The 27705-nt window shown below is 37.0% G+C and overlaps 3 protein-coding genes and 1 pseudogene across 5 annotated transcripts; 2 read left to right on the top strand and 2 right to left on the bottom strand.

The window, feature by feature from the left end:
* Positions 1-420: 420 nt before the first annotated feature.
* Positions 421-2041, top strand: LOC149013124 (ankyrin repeat-containing protein BDA1-like; annotated as a pseudogene).
* On the bottom strand, positions 676-8367 carry MED31 (SOH1 family protein). Its single transcript, XM_089159469.1, has 7 exons — positions 8193-8367; positions 7565-7693; positions 4288-4385; positions 3963-4059; positions 3743-3821; positions 2462-2733; positions 676-2380 (listed from the first exon to the last, which is right to left on the bottom strand). The coding sequence occupies exons 2-7, from the start codon at positions 7609-7611 to the stop codon at positions 2368-2370; spliced, it is 606 nt and encodes a 201-aa protein (XP_089015595.1). The 5' UTR covers positions 7612-7693; positions 8193-8367; the 3' UTR covers positions 676-2367.
* A 4414-nt stretch (positions 8368-12781) lies between these two features.
* LOC149013122 (glutamate dehydrogenase 2) lies at positions 12782-18709 on the top strand. The gene is made up of 9 exons (XM_089158468.1): positions 12782-13214; positions 13311-13424; positions 16626-16847; positions 16950-17024; positions 17103-17219; positions 17322-17572; positions 17856-17931; positions 18018-18104; positions 18236-18709. The coding sequence occupies exons 1-9, from the start codon at positions 13107-13109 to the stop codon at positions 18419-18421; spliced, it is 1236 nt and encodes a 411-aa protein (XP_089014594.1). The 5' UTR covers positions 12782-13106; the 3' UTR covers positions 18422-18709.
* Positions 18710-18897: 188 nt separating this feature from the next.
* Positions 18898-22969, bottom strand: LOC149013121 (uncharacterized). Of its 3 annotated transcripts, none has more exons than XM_089158469.1 (3): positions 22676-22969; positions 21868-22051; positions 18898-21304 (listed from the first exon to the last, which is right to left on the bottom strand). In XM_089158469.1, exons 2-3 carry the CDS (start codon positions 22003-22005, stop codon positions 20255-20257), a joined length of 1188 nt encoding a protein of 395 aa, XP_089014595.1. In that variant the 5' UTR covers positions 22006-22051; positions 22676-22969; the 3' UTR covers positions 18898-20254. The 3 variants fall into 3 exon arrangements, with proteins under 3 accessions (XP_089014595.1, XP_089014597.1, XP_089014596.1); XM_089158471.1 differs by having other exon boundaries at positions 21868-22036; XM_089158470.1 differs by having other exon boundaries at positions 22680-22969.
* Positions 22970-27705: the final 4736 nt, after the last annotated feature.

Below are 27705 nucleotides of genomic sequence, written 5' to 3'. Positions count from 1 at the left end.
GGGTGATTTCAGTTTCTTACACAAACCAATACCCATTTACAGACAAAAGACAATTGATCCTTTGGAACGATAGAACTCCATCCAAGCTAATACGTTTATACACATTTCCATTAGTTATTACGTTTTTGTTGCAGGTAGCATGCAGCAGGGAGAATAACTCTGCTTTCACGAGTTTCCAATATACTTGCCGTGGCTCCTTAATCATGATAGCCATATGGATTAGTGCTTTTTAATTTTGTATTCACAAGAACAAATGCTTAATTACTCCATTTGGGTCAGAACACTAAAAGTGGATGTGGTCACTTTGGTTTTTTTTCCTCTCTTTAGCCTGTTTCTCAATGCCAAGATTTGATGTTCAGCAACCTTCCAGCAAGACTTGTGCGTATCTTCCTGAAGCGGCTATTGCCCCACTAGTCCATAACAAATTTATATAAGTATACCCATAAACATGAGAGGGATTATAACCACAGAGATCAAGAAACTAATCTGATCCAAAAGACAGACAAGAGTCAAGCCAATGGCGACTTTGCTTCACCAGAGATTGAGTGAGGCAGCCAAGGCAGGAGATATTGAAGAATTGTATGTCATCCTCCAAGAAGATTCATATATTCTTGATGTCATTGATGAAAACCCCTTCATCAACACTCCATTACATGTTGCTGTAGCTTCTGGGCAAGTGCGTTTTGTGGAGGAGATCACAAACCTCAAGCCTTCCTTTGCTAGAAAGCTAAACCCAATTGGGTATAGCCCATTGCACTTAGCTGCTGCTGATGGGCAAATAGAGATAGTGAATATACTCTTGAAGGTAGATTCTTCTCTGGGTGAACTCCAGGGAAGAGAGAAACAAACTCCACTTCATTGTGCAGCCATAGCAGGGAGGATTGAAGCGTTGGATGAAATCATCTTCAAACGCAGCACTTCTCTGCGGATGAAGACGATTCGAAAGGAAACAGCTCTTCACTTGGCTGTGAAACATGGCCAAGTGGAAACTGTCAAAGCCTTGCTGAGATGGATTGAAGAGCTTAAACTGGAAAGGCTTCTAAGAAGGATGGATCAGGAAGGCAACACAATATTGCACCTAGCAACCTTCTCAAGACAACATCAGGTAATCCCAAAATTTCATTTCCTCCTTTACAATCAGATAAAGCGACAGAAAACTGGAAAACTAAGTAACATCTGGCTTTGTGCACGCAGATAGTGAAAATGTTGTGCGATGGCTGCAAGATTAGAAGGCAAATAAACGTAAATGCCAGAAACAAGAGTGGTCAGACCGCCTTAGATTTGGATGAGTCAGTGAGACACCCAGATGAACCGGTTGAAGTACAGAATATATCAAACATTCTCCACAAAGCTGGATCCATGCGAGCTTGTTCTGACGTGAACATCCACAAGCTTGTTCCTTCATTACCAACCGAACAACCGAGACTTACTCTTCATCGTCGTCGAAGGATCTTCAGCTACTTCAATTTCAGGGTCCATGAAGATACCTCACTCGACGTCCGTGACACAATGATGGTGATTCTTACTCTCATCGCCACCATCACCTTTGACGTTGGAATCAACCCTCCTGGTGGTAGTTGGCAGGACGGTGACAGTGCAGGAGATCCAATTTGGATGAGTAGAGATAGAGCTGGATACATCATATTTGCAACAGCAAACTGTGCAGGGTTCGTGTTGTCTTCCATGATGATCTTTAGACTGGTCGAAGGATACTCTTACAGTGGTCCAGTCCAACTGGCCCAATCCTTACTGGTTTTCACTTATGTTTGGTCTGTTCCTTGGCTACCTTATACCAAAGAACGTAAATACATAACCCTAGTAGTGTTGGTTCCCCTAGTAGTACTGGCACTCCATTGGATCAACAGGAAGCCAAGGCGGTTTCTGTAGAAGCGTTTCATGGAACCTCGATGGGTTGAAGGTTGATTTGGCGAACCAAAACCAACCCGCTCTTCATTTGGTCTTCGAGATCTCTCTGCTGATTTCACATGCTCTTGACTTGGCTATAATCTTAGTATCAAATTACCAAATGAGTCATGCATAGTAATAAGTGTAATAAGATTATTATCATTATCTACGACAAAGTAGTCTCAGGCTGCTCTAGAAATAATTTTCTTCTTCCTGCATATAACTGCATGCACTCAAAGAACATAGACAATAATCAAGCCTCGTTTTCTTCTTCAGAACACACTTGTAAATCTACAAATGCTAAAATCTACATTTAACTTTTAATCATGAGTCCAATAACATGAATTAGTTTCCTTGTGCTACATCAATATCTAAAACATGTGGATGAGGACATGGTTATCAACTCAACCAGCATACGTCGTGTATCATCTGTCTTGCAGAGAAAATATCCGAAAAACGGATTCAACCTTCTTTCCTGTAATGAACAGAAAAGCTTGCATAAAAATAAATATGAGTTGCACACCATACAAAACCAGATAAAGATAAAGGAGTTTACTTTCTCTTTCTTCCAGCCGCATTATTCCTCATGTCATTCTTCGGAAGAGCAGAGCCAGGCGGAGGCGGCAAGGTGTATTGCATGGGAGAAAGGGCTGGCACAGAAACAGAGGCAGCAGGAGGAGGTACGGCAACAGTTGTGGCTGGCACTGGAGGTGGAGCTGAGGTTGGGGGTGCTGTAGTGGTTTCAGGAAGAGACCGTGGTAAGATGTGCTTCAACCGATTATTCCTGTAGTTTTTCCAGAAAAAGAATTGCTGTCTATGCGCCAATTCCTGAGAGCTCCAAAAGGAAAACCCCCTCTTAGGATCACAAACATCACAGAAATAGTAAAACACTAAAGCATAATTGCTTAACTCTTTCCGCACACAAATCTATGCTCAAAGGAAAATGAAGTTTATTTTCATTTGTGCTGGTCTTGATTTTAGCTTCCCAGATTCGAAAGTGGCAGATATTTTTTAAAAGAATCTGGATTCCAGAGTGTATTTTCACTGTAGGCTAGTTCATCGCCTTATTGCTATTTAGTTTATTCCACGCTTTGAGATTTGGTTCAATTTGGTCTGAAATTCATGTTGATGTATCACATATAGCTACAGATCAGCATTAAAAAATGAAAATTTTAACACTTTCTTTAACATATAAAAGGAAATAAAAGGTATACAACCTTGGATTCGCCAAACACCTATTTTTTCTCATACATAGCAGAGGAAATAGAAGGGATCTGCCCACGGATATACCAGCAAATACCTACAGAAATGGTAACATCACCACAGTGGGTAACCCCTACCAATCAGACTCTTGGTAACCCAAGGCAGGGAAATTTTTCCCTATTGTCACCTCTATAACAGTTGTTCGTTGTATAAACAATTAAGAAAATTTTAAAAATAAATAAATAAATAATATATATCAAAGACCTAAATAGAAACTAGAAAACAGCTCTACTCCACCAAAAAATAAATAAATAATAAAACAAGAAGAAGAAGGAAATAACAAAAAATTTAACACATGAAGCTATTAATTTAAACAAGGGTTTGGACTTTTTCCAGAATTTATTTACTGAACCAAACAAACTATTATGTCTAATGTTCAGCAAACAGTTTTTATTCTTTGATTAAAGATGGGTTTCCTTAATAATTTTTTACAAATAGGTCTAATAAACCAAAATGGAAAATAATACCAAAGAAAGCCCAAGCAAAACCAGCTCAATTGCATAATTAAGTATTTAAAAGCAACTTGAAAATTGTGCCTGCAAGACAGGACAGAAATCTGGAAAAAAAATATCACCTTGCTGCCTGGATGTGCCATTGCATTGCGGAAACTTGCATTTTGGAGAAGTTCAAGAAAGAAAAGGCAATGAGGGTACCTAAATCACCCAAACAGGTATGTGTAAGGAATAGGAGATGAAAAATCCAAACTCAATAAACATGCAAATAATGAATTGGAGAAGAAAACTTAACCATTGTACCATACAGATCCCAATTCAAGCACATAACAAGCAACTCACATTATATATTTTATGTACTCCGGCCGCTGCCAATACTGAAGGTACTTCAAATAACCAATGAAAGCTTCATCTTCAAAATAACGATTCTGAGCCAAATCTGCAGTAGAATTCAAACCATAAACATCAAGGGCTAGAGGAAAAACATTGATAAGCTACCTATTAAAAACTAATATTTAATTTCTGAATCTAACAGCACTGAAAGACAGGAAGGCAGAAGCATGTATCCAATGATTCTAAGTGACACTATTTTTTTGAACTGAAAACACCCAAATTAAGTGCTCAACGCACAACCAAAGTTAACACAGCCACAATTTAAAAAACATACAGTTGATATAGATTGGATTAGCCAGACACTGTACAAACTCCAACTCAAGCAAGAACCTTTGGCGCCCATCATCGGGATCCTTGTATTTGTTTTTTGACCTGCAAAAGGACAAGGTATACATGTTTGACCTATGTTAAATGGTGAGAGAAGCTGGCAATAGCTTTAAATTTTGTAGATGCGAAACCAAAAACCTTGTAACAAAAAGAGTGGGGGGAGGGGAACAGCTCAGCCTTATTCCAACTAAATGGGCTTGTCATACTAGTTACAAGACCAAGTTATGCATATCTTTCCTCAGCACTTCTCTTGAGGTCGCCTTAAGTCTGCCCCAAGTTCCTTTAGTTCCTCCAATCTGAACACAATTACTTCTCCATGATGGACCATCCAACATAATTACTTCTCCATGATGGACCATCTGCTTAACATGGTCATGCCACCTCAAATAACTTTCACGTAGCTCATCTTATAGCAGAGCCACACCCAAACCAGCTCTAATATGAACATTCCTTACTTTATACTTCCTACATTAGCCAGTCATCTGTATTACACTGAGACAATCCCCCGAAATACCCGAGCACAAATAGCCAAATAGCAGCCAAAACATTGCAATTGCAACAGAAGTTTAACACTAGAACCAGTAATTTCCCAATTTGTATGGGACAGACATCCCTGAAGAGTAAAGATCCAACAGGGGTGATGAAACCCAAAAACCTTGGCTTCAATTGATAACTGAAGATGGAGATACAGCAAGCCAGTCCCACTAAGATAGAAGGTTAAACTCAGATTTAGTAACTTAATGAGTAGAGATCAAATCAGTCAGCAAAATCTCTTCAAACTTGAATCAAGTGGAATAAAGTGGAGGTATTGAGGGTGTTGTATACTTCAAAGTCTGATGGTTGGTTGCAGAGTCATGATCTTCACAATTACCAAGCAAACTAAAACTTAGCTTTCTTTTGATGATTAAGGATGGGTACCTTCAAAAAGGTAGCAACAAGCCAACAACAGCAGGTTCCGCTATCTCAGTCAAGGAGAAGCTGAGTGATTGGAAGAAGGGAAAATAGAAGTTAGGGTCAAGGAGATTTCGCTATCTCAGTCACAGGGGGCTTTGGCTCTCAGCAGCGGGGCTCTCAGCCTTCATCCACACAATGAATAATAGTATTTTTTTCACCAAAGGCAATTCTTATTCATCTCATAAAATCAATTGATGGACCACTAACAGCAGTACATATTTATGGGTAGTCACATGAACAATGTTTTGGCCTCTTTTTCCTCATATTTTGATCTGCAACATGATGATTCATAATTACGCAATATTCTACACCATATATCATAGCTTGTCATATGATTGTCCTAAAAATTTTTCCTTTCAAGTTTTAAATTCTCACCACGCCATAAAACTATGTCGACATATTTACTTGAAATACCCTTCTTCTATAGTACTTGCAAAAATGCTCAAATGGCTCTGCCATAAGCTTTTTCTAAGTCAATAGACCATATGGAGATCATATCTTGCACTCTGTAAACCTTTAACAAATATGTTAATTAGGTAAATAGCTTCCATCATCAATTTTACTGGCATAAAGCCAAGTTGGCTCTCCATAATAGTAATTTATTGCCCCAAGTGGGTTTTTAATAACCCTCCTCCATATTTTCACCATTGACTCATTAGTCCTATGCTTCTATTCCATTCATTTGACATCTTCCTTGTGCTCAAACCCTTATTTTAAACCTTAGTTAACCAAGATAAGACATAGATTCTTAATTTGTTCCACATTTCTACTGGACCTCATTTGTGCTTGTGTCTTGCTTACTTTCATCCGCCTTAAGTCTTCTTTTAGTCCAGTCATCATAATTTTTCATCTGTACCTAAGACACGTGAGGTCTTGATGGGACTGCAGTCTTCTATAATATTATATCTTGAAGTATCTATATTAAGTATCCTAAAGAACGAACTTTCAAATTAATTCTTAGTGTCCTCATTCCCTATTAGTACTTTCAAATTAATTCTTAGTGTCCTCATTCCCTATTAATTCTTAGTGTCCTCATTCACTTCTAATACATTTGACATGATCAAGATCTCTACTCTTACTTCCCTCACTTTGGCTATCTTGTAGATAGCTTATTTCCCTTCCTTTATGCTCAGACTATAATGACTATTGTAAAGACCTTCATATTTCGTCAGCCTTGCTTTCCCTACAATCTTTTTAGCTTCATGGCTGCTTGATCCTCATCATCCACCACCAAGTCTCTCTAGAAGAATGACATTTTCCTTTTATTTACCAAAGACATTTTTAACAACCTTCTTAAAACAAGCAATTACATCATTCCACATAGCATCAGTGTCTCCCTCAAAGTCTTGTATTCTTACTTCACCAATTCATCAGTAAATGATTTCAAAATATTCCTTTTAAGCTCCACCACCTTATCTAACAACCAATAGGCTAACATTTCTAATGATTATGCATTATAAGGCCCATAGACACAGAATCTATGTTATGTAGTTAGGTTCTACCTTGGAATAACCTTACAATCCTTACATAGCAATCTATCAGACCTTACAGTAAGGAAGACATCTTTCTGGCTACTGCAATTCCCACTTTTGAGGATAAATAAATGCGCCTCTCTGTTTACAAAGTAAGGGTTTACAAGGAAGCTAAAACAAAATCTGAAACTAAGATGCCTTCCACATTCTCTCTCAGCAACCATGTCCTCAATGTACACCTTCGTAACCTCTACAACCTACGTTGTGTCCATTCATACCATTCCATGTAAAAAAATTTCCACGTTGACTAAAACCTTGCACTAATCCATCCATGCATTCCCAAATACTTTTTGTGTTGTCCATCATTCTTCAAATCTTTATCCACAACCATGTCTCCTCCACTCAATTACTTTTATCTTTGTATACCAAAGTTTAAAGTCATCAACTCCTTATATTTTTTAACTCACCATCAAATCTCCCAAATACAAGGTATGTTAATCAATCTTCTACTCATAACATCTATTAATTCTAGACTCCTAATGTTAAAGATTCAATGATCCAAGATGATAATCTAAAACCTATGCTTTTGGACTAGTTTCTTCACACGTAGTTGTTGAAAGTATGAGAACCCTTGCCTATCTGTCAATGCATCTGGACACCGATGTCAGTGTGTCACTTAGAGTAGAAGCCCTAGCTAAGTAGGAGCAGGGAAACAGATACTCTTATGATAAGAAGCAGAAGCTGCATTTCTACCCAAGAGAGATAAAAATAAAAAATAAAAAAATATTGGTTACTAACATCGAAGGAGTTTGAGCTACATCATCACTGTCTTTAGCAGAAGTCATGACACCTTCACTACAGTATCAAAATTGAGGCCACAATTTTTCAGTGGTTCTTAGTCTCCTACGTAGTAGACCAATCTTCAACCTGTAAATCAGTGAACACACCAAATATAAAAATGAGGACTCAAGAGAAACGACACATATATGTACATACATATACGCAGGTGTTAACATATTCTGATTCAAGCATAATAGGAAGGCCTAAAATTCTCAAATAAAAGTAAACGATTCTATTAAAAAAATCAGATTCAGATAATGTGGGAATCATTTGTTTAGCTGTAACAAATTTTGGTCAAATGTTTCCATTCTTTTTTTTTTAGTTATTTTCACATTACCAATTTAATAACTTGCAGTTACAAAATTGGGATAACATCGATCCGTTATTAATATTTGCAATACCTGATACAGTCGACCTAAGTGTCTGAAATTAAAAGCATAACACGAATCATATGAATAATAAGTCAAAACAAGTTATGCATTAATCCGTTTCAGAGAGAAGGGAAAGTGTATGAAATTTGAAACCTTATCGACATGAAATAGATCAACGTTTGAACAGGAAAAACTAGTGTATCAGATTTATCTACCTGAGAGAGTTGGACACGGAAGGGAGAAAATACAAAGGAAGCTCAAATGCTCGCCGGAAACACTCGTCGACACCACAAGACCGGAGTGACTGTGGTTTCTGAGTCGCTCACTCGCATCTCTAATGTTTGTCTGACAAGGGACCGGGGGACACGAAGAAGGGGAAGTTCGGTTCTCAGAAAGGGTTTGTTAACCGGGTTCAAGGAAAGAGCTTCCCACGACGCCAGCGTGTTATCTCCAACAAAATTATTCTTTTACTAATTACCTTTATGTCCCTCAAGGACTGGGGTGTTAACCAGTCACATTGGGTCAAGTCAGTCTAAACCCAACCTTACCTTAGGGACCTAAACCCCCAAATGCAAACCTGGAAATTGAGACTGTCAAGTGAAATTTCATATCAACGAAACCAAAATTTCGATCTAGATTTCAATCTAATGGCTGAAAATGTTTTGCTTGACAGTCCTGCACATTAAATGCTCAGGATTGAAGCAAGATCCAACAAACCTTACCCAACATGCTAGGGTCTTTACCCTGTCAAGGTTGTTTTAAGTCCAATTCGTCCTTTTATCCTATTAGGGTTAGGTTGGCCTTTTTATAGGCCATGATTTTGACCTAGAAAACAAAAATGCATACCCTATTGTACCAAGGACATTTGAACTCTTTACCACTTTATTATGAATTATGAAGTATTAATGTTGTTTAACCAAAAAAAATGAAGTGTTAATATTTGCCAACTAAACTAACTTATTGAGATAATAAGTTAAATGATTAGTTAAATAATTATTCAAACTCAATTTATATAAAGTGTTGATAACCTAAAAAAAAATTATATGAAGTATTAATGTTTACCGACTAAACTAATCCATTGAGATAATTAGTTGAATACTTAACTAAATAATTATTCAAATTTAATTTCTATATAATTTTAATTTAACTAAATTAAAATTTATTGAAAAAAATTGACCAAATTAACATAGGGTTAGGTTGGTTGAATGGCTAAATTCGTATCCTACACAATTCTACTAGGGGTCAGTTAAAAACCCCTTTTGGCCCTTTCGGTTAATAAAAGTTGAGTTAGGCTCAAGTTGAGTTCAAGGCGAATTGGGACAATTCAAGCTAACAGGGTTTAATTAACGCCCCTAATCACTAAATTCACTTTCACATGTCAACTTTCACTAGTTAAAGAAACTACTTATGTTAAGTTGAACTGATGAAAAGAAAAGTTTATTGTTGACCACCAAAATAATGAAACTCATGCTTAAGAGGGGAGGAGGAGAAAATGAAGTACTGATATCAATGCCAATCATTAAAAGAAAAGGATATAATTCTACCAAAAATTAAAAAAGAAAAGAAAAGGTTACTAAATTAGTAATATTCGGTGGATAAATTAGAAATATATATATATATATATCTTTTTTAAACTGGTGCTTTTTTTTAATACTAAAAACGTCATCTGCAAGGGTGAAATCCACGATCTCTCCACTGAGAATTATGGATCTTACCACTCAACCAACCCTACATTCCACACATTCATTTTAGGAAGAACCAAGCTTTGGACTCTTACGTTGTATTGGCCTTTTTCCCCCAAAAAAAATTATATTATTTACAAGATACCAATCAATATAAATTTTATTAGAATAATTTTAGATGGACAAAGAAAAATAATGAGAACACGAGAGTTCAAATGTTATTTATATGGATAATATTGATCCATTACAAACCTTGAAAATAAATTTCATACTTCTCACCCAAAAAAAGAGAAGAAATTTCATACTGGAAAGTGTCCTGTACCAAGGATGCCCCAACTTGATACTTGTTTTTAGTAGAAAACTTGATACTTAGTGTGCACAAAAGTGATACAATCTCAATATCTCTTTCTCTCTCTGCCTCTCTCTCTTTTTTAATTGAACTATAATTAAACAATTTTCTCCTTATGGACATACAAAAGAGATTTGTTGCCAACAAAGAAACAATGCATTACTGCTTCCCTCATCAGTCATAAACATTTTTCATAAACTATGATGGTTTCCATTTTGTTGTAGATGATGGATTTGGTGGTTTTTGTACCATATATCATGACCATAATGGATCAGTTGTCTTTGCCACTGCCAGTGGGAGAAGTAACATCACCATTCTACAAGCTCAAATGACCGCTATCAAAATAGGTCTCTTGTTCGCGAGTCCAAAAAGGCCTCCACAATATTATTGCTCAGTCGGACTCCATGGTTGTAGTTCACACCATAATGGGCTCCTATCACATGTCTAGACCATTATGGACACTCTTGAAAAAATTGATGACCTTCAGAAAAGATTCTCTAAATATAAGTTCCGACATGAAATAAAGGAGACTAATCAATGTGTTGATTACTTAGCTAGCTTGTCTACTATGGATCATGTAATTTCTTATATCTTGATTGCCTCACTCTTCTCTTTCATCTAGATAGATAAGGCCTTCAAATTCTAATCTTTTTCCCTTATTTAATGTGAGTCTTCTTTTTTCTCCAACACACTCTTCCCAAAAAAAAAAAGTTATTTTTTAAAGGAATCTTTCATTATTGCACTAAAAGCATAATCAAAATTGAAGACTTTCATGAGTTTCGTCTAATAATAATATTATCCAAGGAACCATTATTTTGGGGTGGAAGGAGGTGTGTTTTTTTTTTCTTGGGCCAATGGGGGAAGAAGTCATTTTTAAATTTATTTATGTTTTTTTGGCAATGGAGCCCATAGATGTTTGATACTTTGATGGGATCATTATTATTTTTAAATAAGAAAATGACAAAATTAGCCTTTTATTATACTAATAAACTTGACTCAAGTCCAACTCACTTTTCCCAAAGAAACTCCGCCAACCCCACGTTTTTTAGATGTTCCAGATAAGAACGTAATCTGCCACGTGGCAACACGCAAACCGTCGCCCTCGTGTAACTTGCCTTCCTCAATCCCCAACAGCCGCCCATTTTGTTTGTTCAAGATCTCACGGTGACACGTCATATCCGAATGTCAACGAAGGCTTCAGAAAAGTTTAAAAAGCTCTCCACTTTCGGATCGGCGCGGCGCCTTGTGTAGCCAACTTATTGATGGCGTCATCAGCCGACTAAGATGCGTCTTCGTTGTGAAACTAAATATTCATCATTTCTTTCCCTTTGAATCAGAAAAAAGATTTCAGATCACTGCCACGTCGGAGTTACGTAGGTTGCAGATCAACCTTCAGATGAAAATGAAATCGGTCGTTACATTATGCACGTGTGCAATAACAGTTGCACACCACAATCCCCCGATTTTTCGCAGCGCAGGAAGGTGTCTTCCAGCTTCCAGTTTTCCTGACTGGGATCAATCGTGTTTATCAAATGCCCCTCTTGTTCTTTCAAATTACATTTTTACCTTTCGCTTCCGGGAACCAAAATAAATACGAAAAATATTATTTTTCTGTTTAATAATCTCGACATCTGATCACTCCTTGCGAATCTCCAGGGCGGAATAGTCTATTTATTTATTTATTTATTTATTCTTTTATATGATAAATGATTAATAGTATACAGTTATAAATTGAGGGATTTTAAGATAATGATTCTATGTTCTTATTTTATTTTATTTTCAAGAAAAATAGCCCAAAATATGTATGTGTAGTCTAGTTTGTTTAGCATTTTTAAAACAAATTAATATTTTAATACATTTTTAAGTACATTTAAAAAAAAAACTTTTTTTCATTAAGGAAGAGGGATATTCTTGTGTTTTTGTACCTCTTATTTTGAAAGTCTAAAAACTCAAAATTTCTTCCTAATGTCATTTGTTTTTTTTAATATAAATATTCTTTTTTCCTTATATAATCATACATAATTATTTAGGTATATTAATATATATGATTTTAACATCCAAGAACAATGAAAAGTAGTAAAAATATATAGAAACAAGAAAATTTTTGTCTTACCTAAAATCAAAGAAATGAAACAGAAAACTTGACATACAACCTCTAATCCTTTCATTTGCACTAAAAAAATACATACAACTTCTAATAAAATACTTTAGGGCCTATTTGGTTACATGAATCCAGAGATTTCAAATCTCTGGATTCGTAAATCTAAGATTTATACCCGTTTGGTTGTGAAAATCTTTGGACTCATGAAATCTAGAGATTCATCTTTTTACACTAAAAACGTGAATCTATAGATTTATGGGTATGTGATGAAATCTAGAAATTTGAGAGCTATTATAAAAAAATATAAATATTTGCAATCAAATAATTTTTTAGGATGAATCCACATATTTTATTCCAGTTAATTTTATGAATTATGACTCTATAAATTTGAGATCTATAGATTTAAAATCTCGAGACTCACGTTTTTTTTGCTTTTTTGATAAAATACATGGAGCCATAGGCTAATGTCTCTGAGCACTCTTTTCACTTAAAAATGAATCTCTTTTTTCTATTCTTACCCAAAAAAAAATATAATTTTCTTTTAGTTTTTTCAATATCTCTTAAGGGTTTCTATAAAATACGTTACCAAATGAAGGGTACGTTTGGAAATATTGATATAAATAGTAATAAAAGAATGGCTATGGTTGAACTTCGAAGTCCGTGTCGATCTTTTTCCAGGAAAGTGACAGCAATTTGGAGTTAGCGTATTCAATTCGTCCAACTGGACTGGCTTATGCTCAACGCTGCTCTCTGCACTCCATCCTCCTCAGTGAAATTCTATCTCAGTTTGAGCATCTGGCATTATTGATCTTTATCATATCCTATATATATACCAGCTTCTCATCGTCTCCCTGTCATTTATTTAGTTCTTCCGTTGTCTCCTCGTTCATTGCGTCTCTGATAATCACTCTTTGATTATTACTATTTTATTGTCTTCTTCCTTTCGGTTTTTGGGTTTCTGGGTATTGTTTGTTTCGTAGGTTTGCAGAACAGAACCATGAACGCTCTTGCTGCAACTAACCGTAATTTTCGCCATGCTGCTCGTATCCTTGGACTGGATTCGAAGCTCGAAAAGAGTCTTCTGATCCCATTCAGAGAAATCAAGGCAAGATTATATATTAGAAGACAATGAGATTTTTTCTGTTGTGGGGTTTTTCAACTTTTTTTGATTTTAGAATATTGGGTTTTGCAGGTTTTGCAGGTGGAATGTACAATCCCTAAAGATGATGGAACCCTGGTTTCATATGTTGGATTTAGAGTTCAACATGATAATGCACGTGGGCCGATGAAAGGAGGGATCCGATACCATCCCGAGGTGGATCTCCTATCTCCTTCCCTTATATAGAATCGGTTCTTTTTTTGATGTGGGTATTGTTTGGATGATAGGTGACTTGGGTTTGAAAATTCTTACCTGAAACTGTCTACCTTTCCAGATTTAGTCTCTGGTGTGATTTTCTGACCTACTTTCCTTGTGATTCACGGCGATAGTGAGCTTGTTTCTCTGTGCTAATTTGTGTTAATGTTTTCTAATGATCTAGAGATATATGCAACCATTACTGGATACAGTGGTTTGATTCTGAGATTTTTGGCCCAAAAAATAAAAAATAACAAAATAAAATTGATTCTGAGATGCCCCAGGAAACACGATCGTCTTCTTCTAGAGTTAGGATTAGGTTTCTTGGTAGTGGAATGTATAACACCTTCATCCTATGAAAATTTACTATCAAGATCTTGCTGAAACAAACAGCCTAGTTGGCAATTTTCCACAAATTTGAGAATATGGTGATTTACTCTATGTGATTAGCTCTTAATTTTTTGTCATCAATATTTAGCTATCTCCTTTTTAATTTTTATTTTTTTTTTCTTTTTCATATTTGAGTATGATGTGAGCACAGAGAAAAAAGATGCACTGTGCTGCTTTTGGCTGTTGTATTAGTTTAATAGGGCTTGTGATTGTCCATTGAATATAATGCTTTCTGTTGCAGTGCGTATAAATTCCTAAAATACTAGAGTTAACTGCATTAACATGATTAGTATAAGGGAAAACTATATGATTAACAGTTTTTGGGCCTTCTTTACAAAATTATCCATTCTATCTTTAAGCTAATAAAAAGGAGGGAAATCAGGATTGAATTGATAAAACTATACAAAAAAGTTATCTCCTTCATCTTCCACATACAACTTCCTCTGCCGCTGCAGCTGCAGACGTCACCACCACCGCTGCAGCACCCATAATACTGTCTCCCCCACAGCCTCCTATCATAGGGTGGCCACCTGCTGCTTTGCCACCACAACCATGGCAACCCCGCCAGAACCACTGTGTTGTGCATGACTATCAACTTCTTCTACTGCTCTGTGCTTTTTCAATTCCCACTTGACTATGCAGCCCAAGTTCCCATTTCATGGTTAAGCAGCGCCTTAAGGAATGCACACAATTATAGGATAGGATTTTTAATGCGGCCCTTGCATCTTTTGTTAGTCTTAGATGATAGTTTGATGTGAACATTGCATTTGAGGTTTTCTGATTTATATTATGGTCTAGGACATTGCATTTGACGTTTTCTCTCTCCTTCATAACCTGGCAAAGGGATTTTCTGCCAACGGCTAAGTGGACCATCAATTGCTGATGTTATCCTCTTGGCATTTAAAGAAATTCTGGCCCTTTCACTATATCCCAAGTTTCCTTTTGTGTTACCTCCTCTTCACTGCCATTTCCCTGTTTTCCTATTGTTTATCTAGGCCCCTAGATGCATTACACCTGTTTATTTAATAGAATTGTTGGATTAAACAGAAATTAGAAAATAAAGGTAATATAAGAAGCGGGGAAAAACAAATATACACTGAATTCACCATTCACCAAGAGAGAATGCAAGCCCTAGGTCCAAATTAATCCTAATACAGAAGAAACTATGGGAAGCACTGAAACAGGGGGCAGAGAAGGAGATCGAATGACACTCACAGAAGGAAATATCTGGTCCTCAAGTTTGAATCTCATTGGGAAATCATGTGTCTTTTAACTAGTTTCAGAGCTTTTAGTTCCATATGTGACTCATTGAACCAAGCTGGGTTCCTTACCCGCAAAGTGTGCCTCCGCTTACTCCCCCCCACGAGCTCACCTTGTTTCTTAATCCTTCAATTTTGACAACCTCTTCTCTTTTTCTTTCTGAAAAATCCACCACTGCTTTTTGTCTATGTGGTAGACTCTGTTGAGTTCAGGCTGCGGAGAGGATGATTACTAGGAAGGGAGAGGGATGGGGTGTTTTGCAGTTGTTGAGATATGAGTCTGGATATTTACTGTCAGTTACTATTCACGTGCGAACTGCTCTATTTCTGGGGTCTCCATAAGTTTTGATAAATGGCTTCCTCTCGATGGCTTGGTTTTTGTGAGATCTTTGTCTTCTTATGGCTTCACACATATCTTACCTTCTTTATAGATATAGTGATACCTTCTCTTGGTGATATAGTAGTACCTTATGCTTGCTTTTGCTTCCTTGTAGAGCTCCCTTGTGCTTGCGTTTTGCGTTAACTGAGGAACGCCTGGGTGAGAATGCAGGGTGAGTTAGATAAGAATGTCCAAAATTGTGAGCAAGGGAGGGAGGGACCATTTTGTCTAGTTTTGTAACACCACCTGATTTTGCTTGGTGTTGTAAAGGAAAACCTAAAATTGACCATTTAATTTTTCCTTAATATATCGTGCTGTCATTACCTTGCAGCAGCATCTCTGTTGCTATGGTATGTTCAACAGGTATTACCTCATAAATTTTAAATTGTAGAAAAGCAAGAACATAGGATAATGCAGGAAATGGTCGGAAATTGTAAAAAAGAATAGATAATGCAAAGATTTACGTGACCCAGCAAGATTGCCTAGGGCCACAATCAAATGAGATCTTCCTCATTATCAATGGGAAGTATGTTTCAGCCAGTTGTTCTCACAAATCTCTCGAATTACAGAGAAAACTGTATCACTACACATATAGTGAACCCCTATATAGGCTGATGTTACTGTAACGCTCCATATAGCCCTAAAATAACTTTTCCTTGAGGCCTCAAGTCCGTTGGGCCCTGCAGCCTCTTAACAGACATTCAGAATCAGCCCACAAATGGAAGGGATAGAATACAAGACTACAGACTTCCTACATTAATTTTCTGTAGTTGGCTATGTAATTCCACTTTCAGTTCTCATAGTTGAAATTTATAAATAACATATTATCAAGAAACTTTGATACTAAGAATTTTCTACGTCAGATTGTAGAAAATTACGTGTTCAACAGAGAGTTACTAACCTTACATGCTGTTACATCAGTAGGATAGGCAGTCTTGTTTTGGTGATTCCAATGATTGGTCACCTCTCCACTCTACCTGTGCATATCTGTCAAATTCTGATTATCTCTTTCTCAGTTTCTTGTCATAGTTCCATGTTAAGTCTTTAAACTTTAAAAGGAACTTCACATCTAAACATTTAAAGCTACCCCTGGTTCATTTTTTTTTTCTAAAAGGAAGGTGTATTGATCAACAGGTTGATCCTGATGAGGTAAATGCTCTCGCTCAACTGATGACCTGGAAGACTGCTGTAGCAAACATTCCATATGGTGGAGCAAAAGGTGGAATTGGGTGCTCCCCAAGGGACTTAAGTATGAGTGAATTGGAACGCCTCACTCGTGTCTTCACTCAGAAGATCCATGATCTTATTGGAATTCATACTGATGTTCCTGCTCCAGACATGGGAACTAATGCACAGGTACTGCATTCCATGTTTCTTGATACGAGATCTTTGCCTTCATGTATCATTCTATCACTTGTAGAACTAGTTATTCATGTAGCTTATATTGGAATTGGACAGACAATGGCTTGGATTTTGGATGAATATTCAAAGTTTCATGGTCACTCACCAGCTGTTGTTACAGGGAAGCCTATAGTAAGTACATTTATATGCCACTGAATATAGAGCCACTGGAGTGTAGAGAAGCTCATGTTATATTATTTTGGCATGCAGGATCTTGGCGGATCACTGGGTAGGGAGGCTGCAACTGGAAGAGGTGTTGTCTTTGCTACTGAGGCTCTGCTTGCTGAATATGGGAAATCCATTCCAGAGATGACATTTGTTATCCAGGTATGTTCCATGTTATTTTCAACTTGACCAAAATAATCCATTGGTATGCATTCCAGCATGTTATATCTATAAAAGATTCAACAGAGATGTGTATTGTCTCAGGGTTTTGGTAATGTGGGCTCATGGGCAGCAAAACTCATTCATGAGAGAGGTGGCAAGGTTGTAGCAGTGAGTGACATTTCTGGTGCAGTAAAAAACCCAAATGGACTTGATATTCCGGAATTGCTCAAACACAAAAATGATGGTGGAAGTTTAAAGGATTTCCAAGGTGGAGATGCCATGGATATGAATGAACTGCTTGTGCATGACTGTGATGTTCTCATCCCATGTGCTTTAGGTGGAGTACTCAACAGGTTTGTCCCTTTCTTTTTTTCCTCTCCATTAAATAATTCTAAGAAATGCATTGCAAAACTATCTTCATCTGTTTGCATCATTGAATCCTACCAGTTTATCCACTTGACAGTAACAGTAGACAAACATACCACAAAACTTCTTCTGATAGGTTATTGAGAACTAACAAAAGGTTGTGATAGAAACTGAGGGCTTGGTCTGACAAATTTTTTTCAACTGATTGGTTATATAATTCCAGAGTGTCTACCATCACTCTTGCTTGGCAACTTATGCTTTACTTGGCAGGGAAAATGCAGCAGATGTGAAGGCCAAGTTCATAGTTGAAGCTGCAAATCACCCAACTGATCCTGACGCAGATGAGGTGACTGAGCCACTTGGTTAGCAGTTATGAAATTGTAATCTTCTGAGTACATAAACATACTGAAATATTGCCTGTTTCTGCTGCAGATTCTTTCCAAGAAAGGAGTCATCATACTCCCTGATATATATGCCAATTCTGGGGGTGTGACTGTCAGCTATTTCGAGTGGGTTCAGGTAATCAAAGTTGAAGATGAAACAACCTGAAAAATTAAAAAAAAACAAGTTCAGCTTTTCTTTTTCCCCTTAATTTTCCATGTAACAGAAGTAGAGGAAGATATAAAGTTGTTTTCTGTTAACTTTTGTAGAATATTCAAGGTTTCCTGTGGGATGAAGAGAAGGTAAACAATGAACTGCAAAGGTACATGTCAAAAGCATTCCTTGACATCAAGGGGATGTGCAAGACCAATGACTGCAACCTCCGCATGGGTGCCTTCACATTAGGAGTCAACCGAGTTGCTCGAGCCACACTTCTTAGAGGTTGGGAAGCATAATCCCTGCCGCAGCTGAAGAAGGGATATTCATAGTTGTGTTTTTCTTTTCTATTCTGTCAAGCTTTACAAATTATTGTTAGGGTTTTCTTTCTGGATTGGGGAAGGGGGTTGACTAAAGATTAGTCTTCTCATTTCTTATTGTTTCCTCCTTGAGATACATGAGCCTCAACATAGATTAATTTGATGTAAAATGGGGGCATTTTATACAATTCAAGCTCAGGCGAGACCTGATAAATGAATGAACAGCTAGCTTTCCAAAGTAGATATTGCGCTTATCATCTTCTGTTAGATTGACGAGTTCACTTTTCTGGAAGATCTGAAATGTGAGATTTGCTCCCTGGGTCACTTGCTGTGAAGAAAACCAAGCCGTGAGTACAGTATATTTCTCTTCAGCACCTCTCTTGTACGCTTTGATATCAAACGAGGCATAAGAAAAAATAGTTACAAATATTGCAGGACACCACACTAATAAATCTTAACAAAACCTAAACGATCTAGCATGTGGTAATAACGGCCCCTGTGACAATTTCGCTTGGTCAATTCTGCACGCGTCCATAGTCCCCATGCAGTTTTTTCAAACTTGATTCCTCAAGTGATTCTTCTTGCCACTGAATTGTTCCATTTGATCTCCTTTGACATGTGAGAAGGAAGCTTAGAGTAACCTTGCACTCAGACTTGCACCACTGTAGGCCTGCCACACTCAATTGCCTACTTATAGAGAGATTGTGGTTGTGCCCAGTCCACCCACTAATCTCTCGACTTTTCAGCAAGCTGCAATCATCATTAAAGCCCATCATTGTTTCAATCAGAACAATGATTGTTGCATGAAACTGTCCTGAAACCTGTTGTCTGTTGTCAATTTCCATTCCAACAGTGGGATATCACACAAATTTTAACATGGAATTGCGTATATTTCATTTCAAAAGACAAATACAAAATTTTTAAACATAAATTTCTATAGAGAAGACAAGAAAAGAAAATACAGACTTGAAAATTATATTCAGCTCTGCTCTTGTTAATGCATTTTTGCTCTCCACACTCAGACCAGTCCTCCACCCTTCCCACATTATTATTTTGATGCTGTGTAGATCGGTATACGGCTGCCGACAGAAGACGCAAGACCGACCAATGTAGACTCTAGTCTGCCTCCGCACAATGACTTCCAATGGACGAGCAGCACCACATACAAAAGAACGCAAACCAGCGGGGTTGATGGCAAGGAGAAAAGGAGCTGATGATTTAGGAAGGAAAAGTTATCATCCACCAGACTGCACAAACATTTTTTATGCAGCTGTAAATCAGTATACTGCTGCTGATGCAAACCAGAGGGGTTGAAGACAAGGAGGAAAGGACTCAACAACACATTACTATTTCAGTCATTCACTTGTCTCGACTCTTGAGGAATACCTCCAGGTCATAGAAATAATCTACTTCAATTTTACAAATAAAAGTCCAACAGTAAATATTCAGCCTCAATTCAGTATATTGGACATCAAAATGAAGCCATTCGCAAAGTTTGCATTCTTGAAAACCTTTGTCGATGTCTGCCTTCCCCTTACTGTCTGATCCTTTGCCTCACATCAGACCCAAAACTGATATACTCTGCCACACAAAATTTCATAGGCTAGAAATTGATACTTGGTATATATAAATATAATACAAGTATTTCCTTAAGTGTTACTTGACAATAAAATGTGTACAGAATCTATAACCCAGAGTACATGAACCAAGTGGCAGAAATTGTACCAAAATTTAGGCACATTACTGGAGAGGAACCATCAGATTACTTCTTTCAACCAATTCATTAAATTGAATTCAGAATCTTGAAATGAACTATCTCCTCTTCCGTTTGAAATCTTTAGGACCTACAAGACTTTCAGCACAAGAGCGCATTTCCTCCGATAAACTCATCGCCAACTCCAACTTCCCAACTCTCCTCAAATTACTAATCAGTGACCTGTAGTTATAGATGGAAGGAAAAATCTGCTTTTTTCTCATATCATCAAAGAGTCTTAATGCCTCCTCAACATTCCCTGATAGGCCAAAGCTGTCAATTAATGCAGTGTAGGTTCTCAAATCCGGTTTAATTCCTCTCTCACCCATTTCCTGAAAGAAAACCAAACACAAATCCAACCTTCCCATCTTCCGCAGGCAGTTTATTAAAGTATTGTAAGAAACAATATCAGGGATCAAGCTTGCCTCTTTCATGGATTCAAACTCATGAAGCATTTCATCCAAATGTCCTGCTCGACCCAAGATCACTAACACTGTATTATACGTGAACAAGTCTGGCTTGCATTCTAGACTCTTCATATGATTAAATATAAGTAAGGCTTCGTGGACCAGCTTGTATTCAGAAAAGGCAACAAGAATCCTATTAATGACTGTTGCACTTTTTGGAAATATAAGTTCTGAAACTTCACCTACAAATTTAAGTAGCAAAGAAGTATCTGTTGCCTTAGAAAAGGCATTGGCTAGACAATAATAAGTATCCCAACAAATGGGTTTCCTGGAGAGTAATTGATCTTTAAATATCTCAGATAGAAGGTCAAAGTCATTCTTCTCACTTGCTGTCTTCAAAAGGAGATCATATGTGTTTGGGCCCAATAAAATCTTTTTAATACGTAGATGCTGCAGCACTTTAGCAGCATCTGATAGATTTCCAGCTCTACACAGCTTCTCTAAGTAAATGTTACAGCTCTCAGTTGTCTGGAAGGAATCAGTTTCTGAGACAGAGAGAACTTGGTTCAAACCTTCAACTCTCGCTTTGGGTTCAGAAGATGCCTGAGTTGCCACAAATCGGAAACTTATGGCAGATTTACTTAAAATACTGAACAATGGCCATAGTTTGTCAAGCCCGCATATGACTGAAGGAAAAGTACTCTGGGAATAAAACCATAGTCAGAAAATACAGGAAGGCAAATGAAAATTTAATCTAAATTTTAGAAAGCAAAAAAAACTGAACAACTGATTCAGGCCATGCAGAAATATTTACTACGTTCTGCAAGAAAAGATCCATTTCTCAAGAAACAAAAAATAACAGGAAATAGGTTATAGGAAACATGAAACTGTGTTCCAGAAATACCAAAAAATAATAGACAGAGACTGTTAATTAGCTGAATATTACCAATTCAACTTTTTTTCTTATCTTCTGTTCCAACAAGCTATAATAGAAAAAGTAAAATGAGGATGACAGCACCAAAGCATTGCAGTGGCACTAGGTATATCCTCCCCCCCGGGGGCCGGGGGTAAACAGCACTAAGTATATCTGCTGCTTTATACTTAAAGCAACATGTGTCAACAGCTTAACCACAACAGATACACTCGAACTTGAAGCTCAGTTCAAGACAAAGTTAATTTTATATTCTATACAAACATGAAATGAGAGGAATTTTCAAGATAGGTAAACATTGTATAAACAGAAAGTAAAGGAGCATCTCAATTACCTGTGAGACTTTGTTGCTTGTATCTCTGGCAAACTTTGTATGCAGCGATTTTTTCCCAATGAAGAAATAGCTTGAAAAGATTATATTGATTGATCGTTGTGGAACCAAAATTCGAAGGATAGTTCTCACATTACTCATCAAATCACGTATCCTTTTACCATCTAAACAACTATATGCACAAAGCCTGGTCAAGAAACAAAAATAAGATTAATTTAAAATGTTTTACTCAAAATTCCAGTTTCCCTGTCTCAGCTAATAAAACTGTATCTTTCACCAGTCAGGGTAGATTCAGATTGCAGCTCATGGGTGACATAAGAATGCATTAAGCCATTTGAAGCCTGCTCAAAAACCATTAAAATTTTTTGAATGTTTGGCAACACCACCGATTTTAAAATAAAAACCAACTCCAAAATCTAGAATCTCTATAATCTATATACAACTGTTATCTCCAAAAACTGACCTAATAGAGTTAAAAAAACTGGAAATAGACAAATATTACGTTGAAACGTATGTTTAAAAGTTCCAAGTGACATAAAGAAAAATCATCACTAGCAACCGTAACAAAGTGAAGTAATGACAGTACTGAGATGACGAGTTGGTCATGGAGGGAAGAATTTGAGAACGACGAATTGCAAGTTTTTAATTTTATTAGCAGATTAAAAAACATCCAAATAACTGAAAAGGCGACGTTTTTCAAACAAGAAGCGGAAAAACATCATTTGAGCAGACGAAAGAAATTATATGAATTCGATAAAAAAACTTTAGCTTGAGAAAGCAATTGAAGATATGAATGTGACCGAGATATTACCTACTTTAGAGAAATAATCTCCACTATTTATCACTCGGCGTCATCATCATTTGCCACCGGAGCTCAAGGGCTAGAAGAATCCATGGATACAGAATTAAAAGGCTGCTTCATTCTCGTTATCAGAAAAGAGAAGCTAAACGGGAAATGATAATGAACGACCGACTCATTAAAATTTAGGAGACCAGCAGGTCTGAGCAATGGAGAAGAAGTTCATAGTCGAAGTAATCATTGAAGAGCAAATAGTGAAGGGTTTAGGGTTCGGGAATTGCAGGGAGAGCGGATGACCACAGTCGATTTGGGTTGCCGGGTTATAAGAAACGAACCAGGTCCGCATTCATTTGAACCGATTGAGGTGGAGAATATATTCGTATGTAGACGAAACGTAGCAGCTGCGTTGGACACAGAAAGGTACACAATCACGTGGATATATTTCTCCTCTCTCCCTTGTAACCAGCTTCTATATTTAGGGGTGCAAGTTTGGCCCTGACGGCCCTAATCCGTCCCAAGTCACCCTGAGCCCTCATAGGGCTTGGGATGAAGATTTTGGCCCTAAGGGCAAATTAGAGCAAAAATATTTTTGCGAGCCTGTCCTAACCATCTCTAATTTTTTGCCTTGACCTTACCCCTAATTTCGGAGCTCTGATCCTGACCCCAATTTTGACCTTGATATTTGATCTCAATGAATTAGGAACAATAACAATGATAGGATCAATCAGAGTCAGGACTAAAGATAAGGCCAATCAGTGAGAGGAACATGACCAAGTATAAGACCAATCAAGACGGGAATGGGCTTGGTTTGGCCTTATAGGGCTTAAGGTCAATGATAATAATCCGACCCTACATTTGCATCAGAGCAAAAATGGGCTTAGATTAGAATATATAGGCTGAGCTTGGGATTACAAAAGCCCGGCCCAGCCCGACCCTATTGCAACCATATTCCCTCTCAAAAATTCCACCATTGATTCCTTAAGGGCCTAGTTGGTTACATGAATCAAGAATTTTCAAATCTCTAGATTGATAAACGGAAAATCTATACCCGTTTGGTTGTATGAATCCCTATATTTATAAAATCTAGGGATTCACCTTTTTATACAAAAAACATGAATCTATAGATTTATAGGTACGAGGTGAAATTAAAAGATTTCACCCCTATTATAAAAATGCTAAACATTTGTGCATTCACAAAATCACCTTGACATAACTCTCCCAACCACCTTCAGGTTAACCAAACAGTTAATTTTATGAACCATGACTCCATAGATTTAAAATCTCTATATATTTGAAATCTCCAAACTCTAAGTAACCAAATAGGTCCTAAAATAGTGAACTTTTACCGGTTTTTTCTTTCCAAATATTCTAAAATGGCCAAATTATTCTTTGTTTTTATCTCAATTATGTTGGATTTTCCGCATCTGCATTTAGTCTAAATATAAAACAATACAATACAATTTTACTGGTAAACAATCTTAAATTTTAATTATTATTATTATTTTACAAATATAAACTTCAAAGAATTCTAAAATGAGGCGTATTTTTTAACAAACAAGAGAGGTAATTGATCCACATCCTCTAATTCCTTTCCCTGCAATTTCTTGTAATTCCTTCATAGGATTGTGCCATGTAGAATTTAAGTAATCCAATGGTTATCCAATTTAAGTTAAATTTAAATTTTATTTAAACCCACCCATATATTTGAATTTTATTTAAACTCTAGTTTGTTGGGTAACTTTCTATGGATTAATTAAATGCCACATGGCACAATCCTATGAGGAAATTCCAAGGAATTGTAAGGAAAGGAATTATAAAGGATGTGGATTCGAGAGGTAATGCAATAAAAATAGAGTTTTTTTTTTTATTTTAATAAAGTGTTCTTATAATTTGAATTATATATATAATGTAAAAATGAGGTTTATTTTATTTTGTTTCATTTGAAAAATAATGTTTCTTTTAGGGAAAAGATTCTAGAATTTTTTTATAGGTAATTTAAAATTAATTTTAATAAATTTTGTTTAGGAAACAAATTTATTTTATTTTCCCCTTATGGAGTACATTCAAAAATTCTTTTTTCTTAAAACTTTCTTTTGCCCTCATGGAAAAGTAGTAGGTGTCACATGTCGTGAAATTTTTTTTAATGAAAGATAAAATATTTTGACTAATGACTGTAAATACATATATCATTTAACTAGTCATATTAACTCATATCATCAAAACCATCAAATCCAATACTATCAATCGGATCCACCCAAATAAAGTACTGCTAAGAAAATAGTTCTACAACTGATAGATACCATTGTTCTTCACATGGGCATGTATGTCCAATCCATTTTGACTGCCAAAGATAAAGAGGCCACAGTAAAATGCATAATCCAAGCTTTCCCTTTCTAAAATAATAAACTCAAGAATTATCAATTTTAGAGACAATCCTCTCCAGATCCAATTTCCTGACTTACAGGAAATTCATAGGTTGAAAGGAAACCATCCAAGCAATGTCCGATGTGTCGCCTGGTGTCGTCATGTCGGTGCCTGTAGCATGTCGCCCGACATATCACACGATTTTTCCTTAACAATTATCTGTTATATATATTTAATAACATCTATTTTTCTTCTTTTACAAGTTACAAGGTACATGAGTACATGATGTACATCTCTTTTTCTTCTCTTCGTTATTTCTTCTCTCACAGTTACAGGACGCTCTTTTTCTTCTCCTACAAGCTACAGGTCTGCTATCAACTATGAATGCGAGATGATGACGTTGTTCGGTGTTTGAAGCTTTTGTAACAATCGGGTGAACTAGGTCGAAGAGACGGAAGATTTAAAGAGCTCGAGACCATTGAATCCTATGCGCTTGTTGTAAGCTCTCGTACCGTCCCAAGCCACTCTTGCGCTTTCTTTGCCGGATCTTTGATCACCGCCACAAATTTCCCCATAGCGTTGCCTTCACCTTTGTGATGCTTCTTCACGGTTCTGCGCTGGGCCGTGGTTGAATCATCCTCCGGCGATGCTATGGTTGATGCCATCTTCGTCTCCTGTGGTTCTAGTTTAACATCACCAACCGGACTTCTGCTGCTGCTATTATGTGATGATTGATCTTGAGAGAGTGAAGGAATCCATCCAATGCTGACGGTGGACCACCATATCCTCGGAATCGTGGACATTTACGGCGGATCTCCCGGTCTCGTCGGCGCGTAAAATGTACTTGTCGTGTTGTTTGGGGGGTTTAATCGCCGTGTATCGGCGATTTATCGTCGACACACGGTACACTGCATCCAAGTAATATATTGATAAATTAGCAATCAAATGTCCAAAGCTATAATAAGCATGAACCTGATAAAGATAAAAGGACAATGACATTAGTAATTGATGAAAAAGAAGAAAACTTGGTCCAAGAACATTAACACATTAAAAAGCGACAATCAAATGAACACTAATCAGAAAAGGCAATTACTTCCCATATAAGGAAAAATTAATCGTTTAGTTTAGAAGGGGGTTAGAAGTAGGAACCCTGGTATGAGAGAAAAAATTGAAATCGATACCAATGACACATGAGAATATAATTAAAACAGAAAAGAAGACCAGCTTCATAATAATGCAAACGAAAATGAAGAGACGGAAGAATCCAAACCAATATGCAAAAAGTGTTCTACCATTTAATGGAGCCAAATCTATTTAAGAAGCTTTTGTTGCTGATTAAATTAATATCTAACAGCATATGAGATTTCAAGTTACCAGGACATTCAACTTTAAGATATAAGTTCTCAATTTTACATAGTCAAATCACAATGCTGTGATTGTTAGTGAGAGGGAACCATAAAACCTGTGCGACTTGTGATCCTATCACCCGTATCTTTGTAGAATCCGTGACCAAAAAAGAGCTTATCAAGTTAAATTTTTGAGAAACAAATCAAAATATAAAGAAAGAAGTAGAATAAAACGGAAAATTAAGCAAGTACCTATGCAGGTTCAAGAGAATCAATTTACATGAATCCTCCGTTATTTCTCCATCCATTGGTAGTTTTAAGAAGGATGGAATAATAAGATATTGTATAAGCCAAAAGGTGGTATGTTAAAGCGGTTAAAGACCCAATTTTCCTAGGGGAGGTATTGGGTTTGCACCCACTCGGCGGCATTAACATAAAGCTCCCCCCTGAGGAAGTAAATCGTGGTGCGCACAAGCTGGCCTGGATGAACCTCAGTTCCAAAAAAAAAATACTGTATAAACCAAGTAACATTGCTTGCAACATTAATCAAACTAAAGGAAGCAAAACCCTAGCTCAGCTTCCGGCGCTGCTTTGAGGTGGAGAGCTCGTCGCATCTTCCACCTCCTCCTTGCATCTCATATCTATTTTTCTCCTAGCCTCTTTTCCCTCTCTCCGCTTCTTTGTTTCTCTAGTTTTTCTATTCCTTGCTACTCCGTTCCCTCTCCCCGACTCTCCATTTCTCTAGTTTTTATCCCTGTTTATTAGGTTTAGTTTTTTTAACTCTTTTTTTCTGGCTGTTTTTTTAACCTCCTCTCGGCGCTCTTTCCTCTGGGTGTTTTTTTAACCTCCCTCTCTCCGACGCTCTCTTTTCTCGGTTTTTTTTGTTTCTCTCCGAATCTCTCATTTCTCGTTTCCTGCTCTCTCCGATTCTCTCTTTCTCTGTTTTCCCTACTTCTGCCTTCTCCATTTCCTTGATTCAAAGCTTCTACATCTCCCGTGACGGATTCTCGGTTTTCACTTCTCTGATTCAAAGCTTCAGAGTATTAAAAAAAAAAAGAAAAATGAAAAGCTAAGGAGCCGATGGTTGCCGCCTTGGGCTAATTTTCTCTTTCTGAGTTTTTTGGGTTCGTCTTCTGCTGCTAGTGGTATTTACGGTTTCAAGCTGGAGTTCAAAGACAAGATCAGGTGCTTTTTGCCTCGACAACTGAGTTGGTGCCTTTGTGGCGTGTTATGTCTTCGTCTTTGTGGCGTACGCTGATGTGGCCCTTGTGGCGTGTGGTATGTAAGCCCTTAGGGCGTGAGTTTTGTGTGCCCTTGTGGCATGTGTTTTGT

This window comes from Hakea prostrata, chromosome 6 (assembly GCF_041222555.1).
Source record: "Hakea prostrata isolate BN-2017 chromosome 6, UWA_Hpros_2, whole genome shotgun sequence".
Classification (NCBI taxonomy): Eukaryota; Viridiplantae; Streptophyta; class Magnoliopsida; order Proteales; family Proteaceae; genus Hakea; species Hakea prostrata.
Note: the sequence above shows the minus strand (reverse complement) of the source record. Positions and strands in the feature narration are given on the sequence as shown.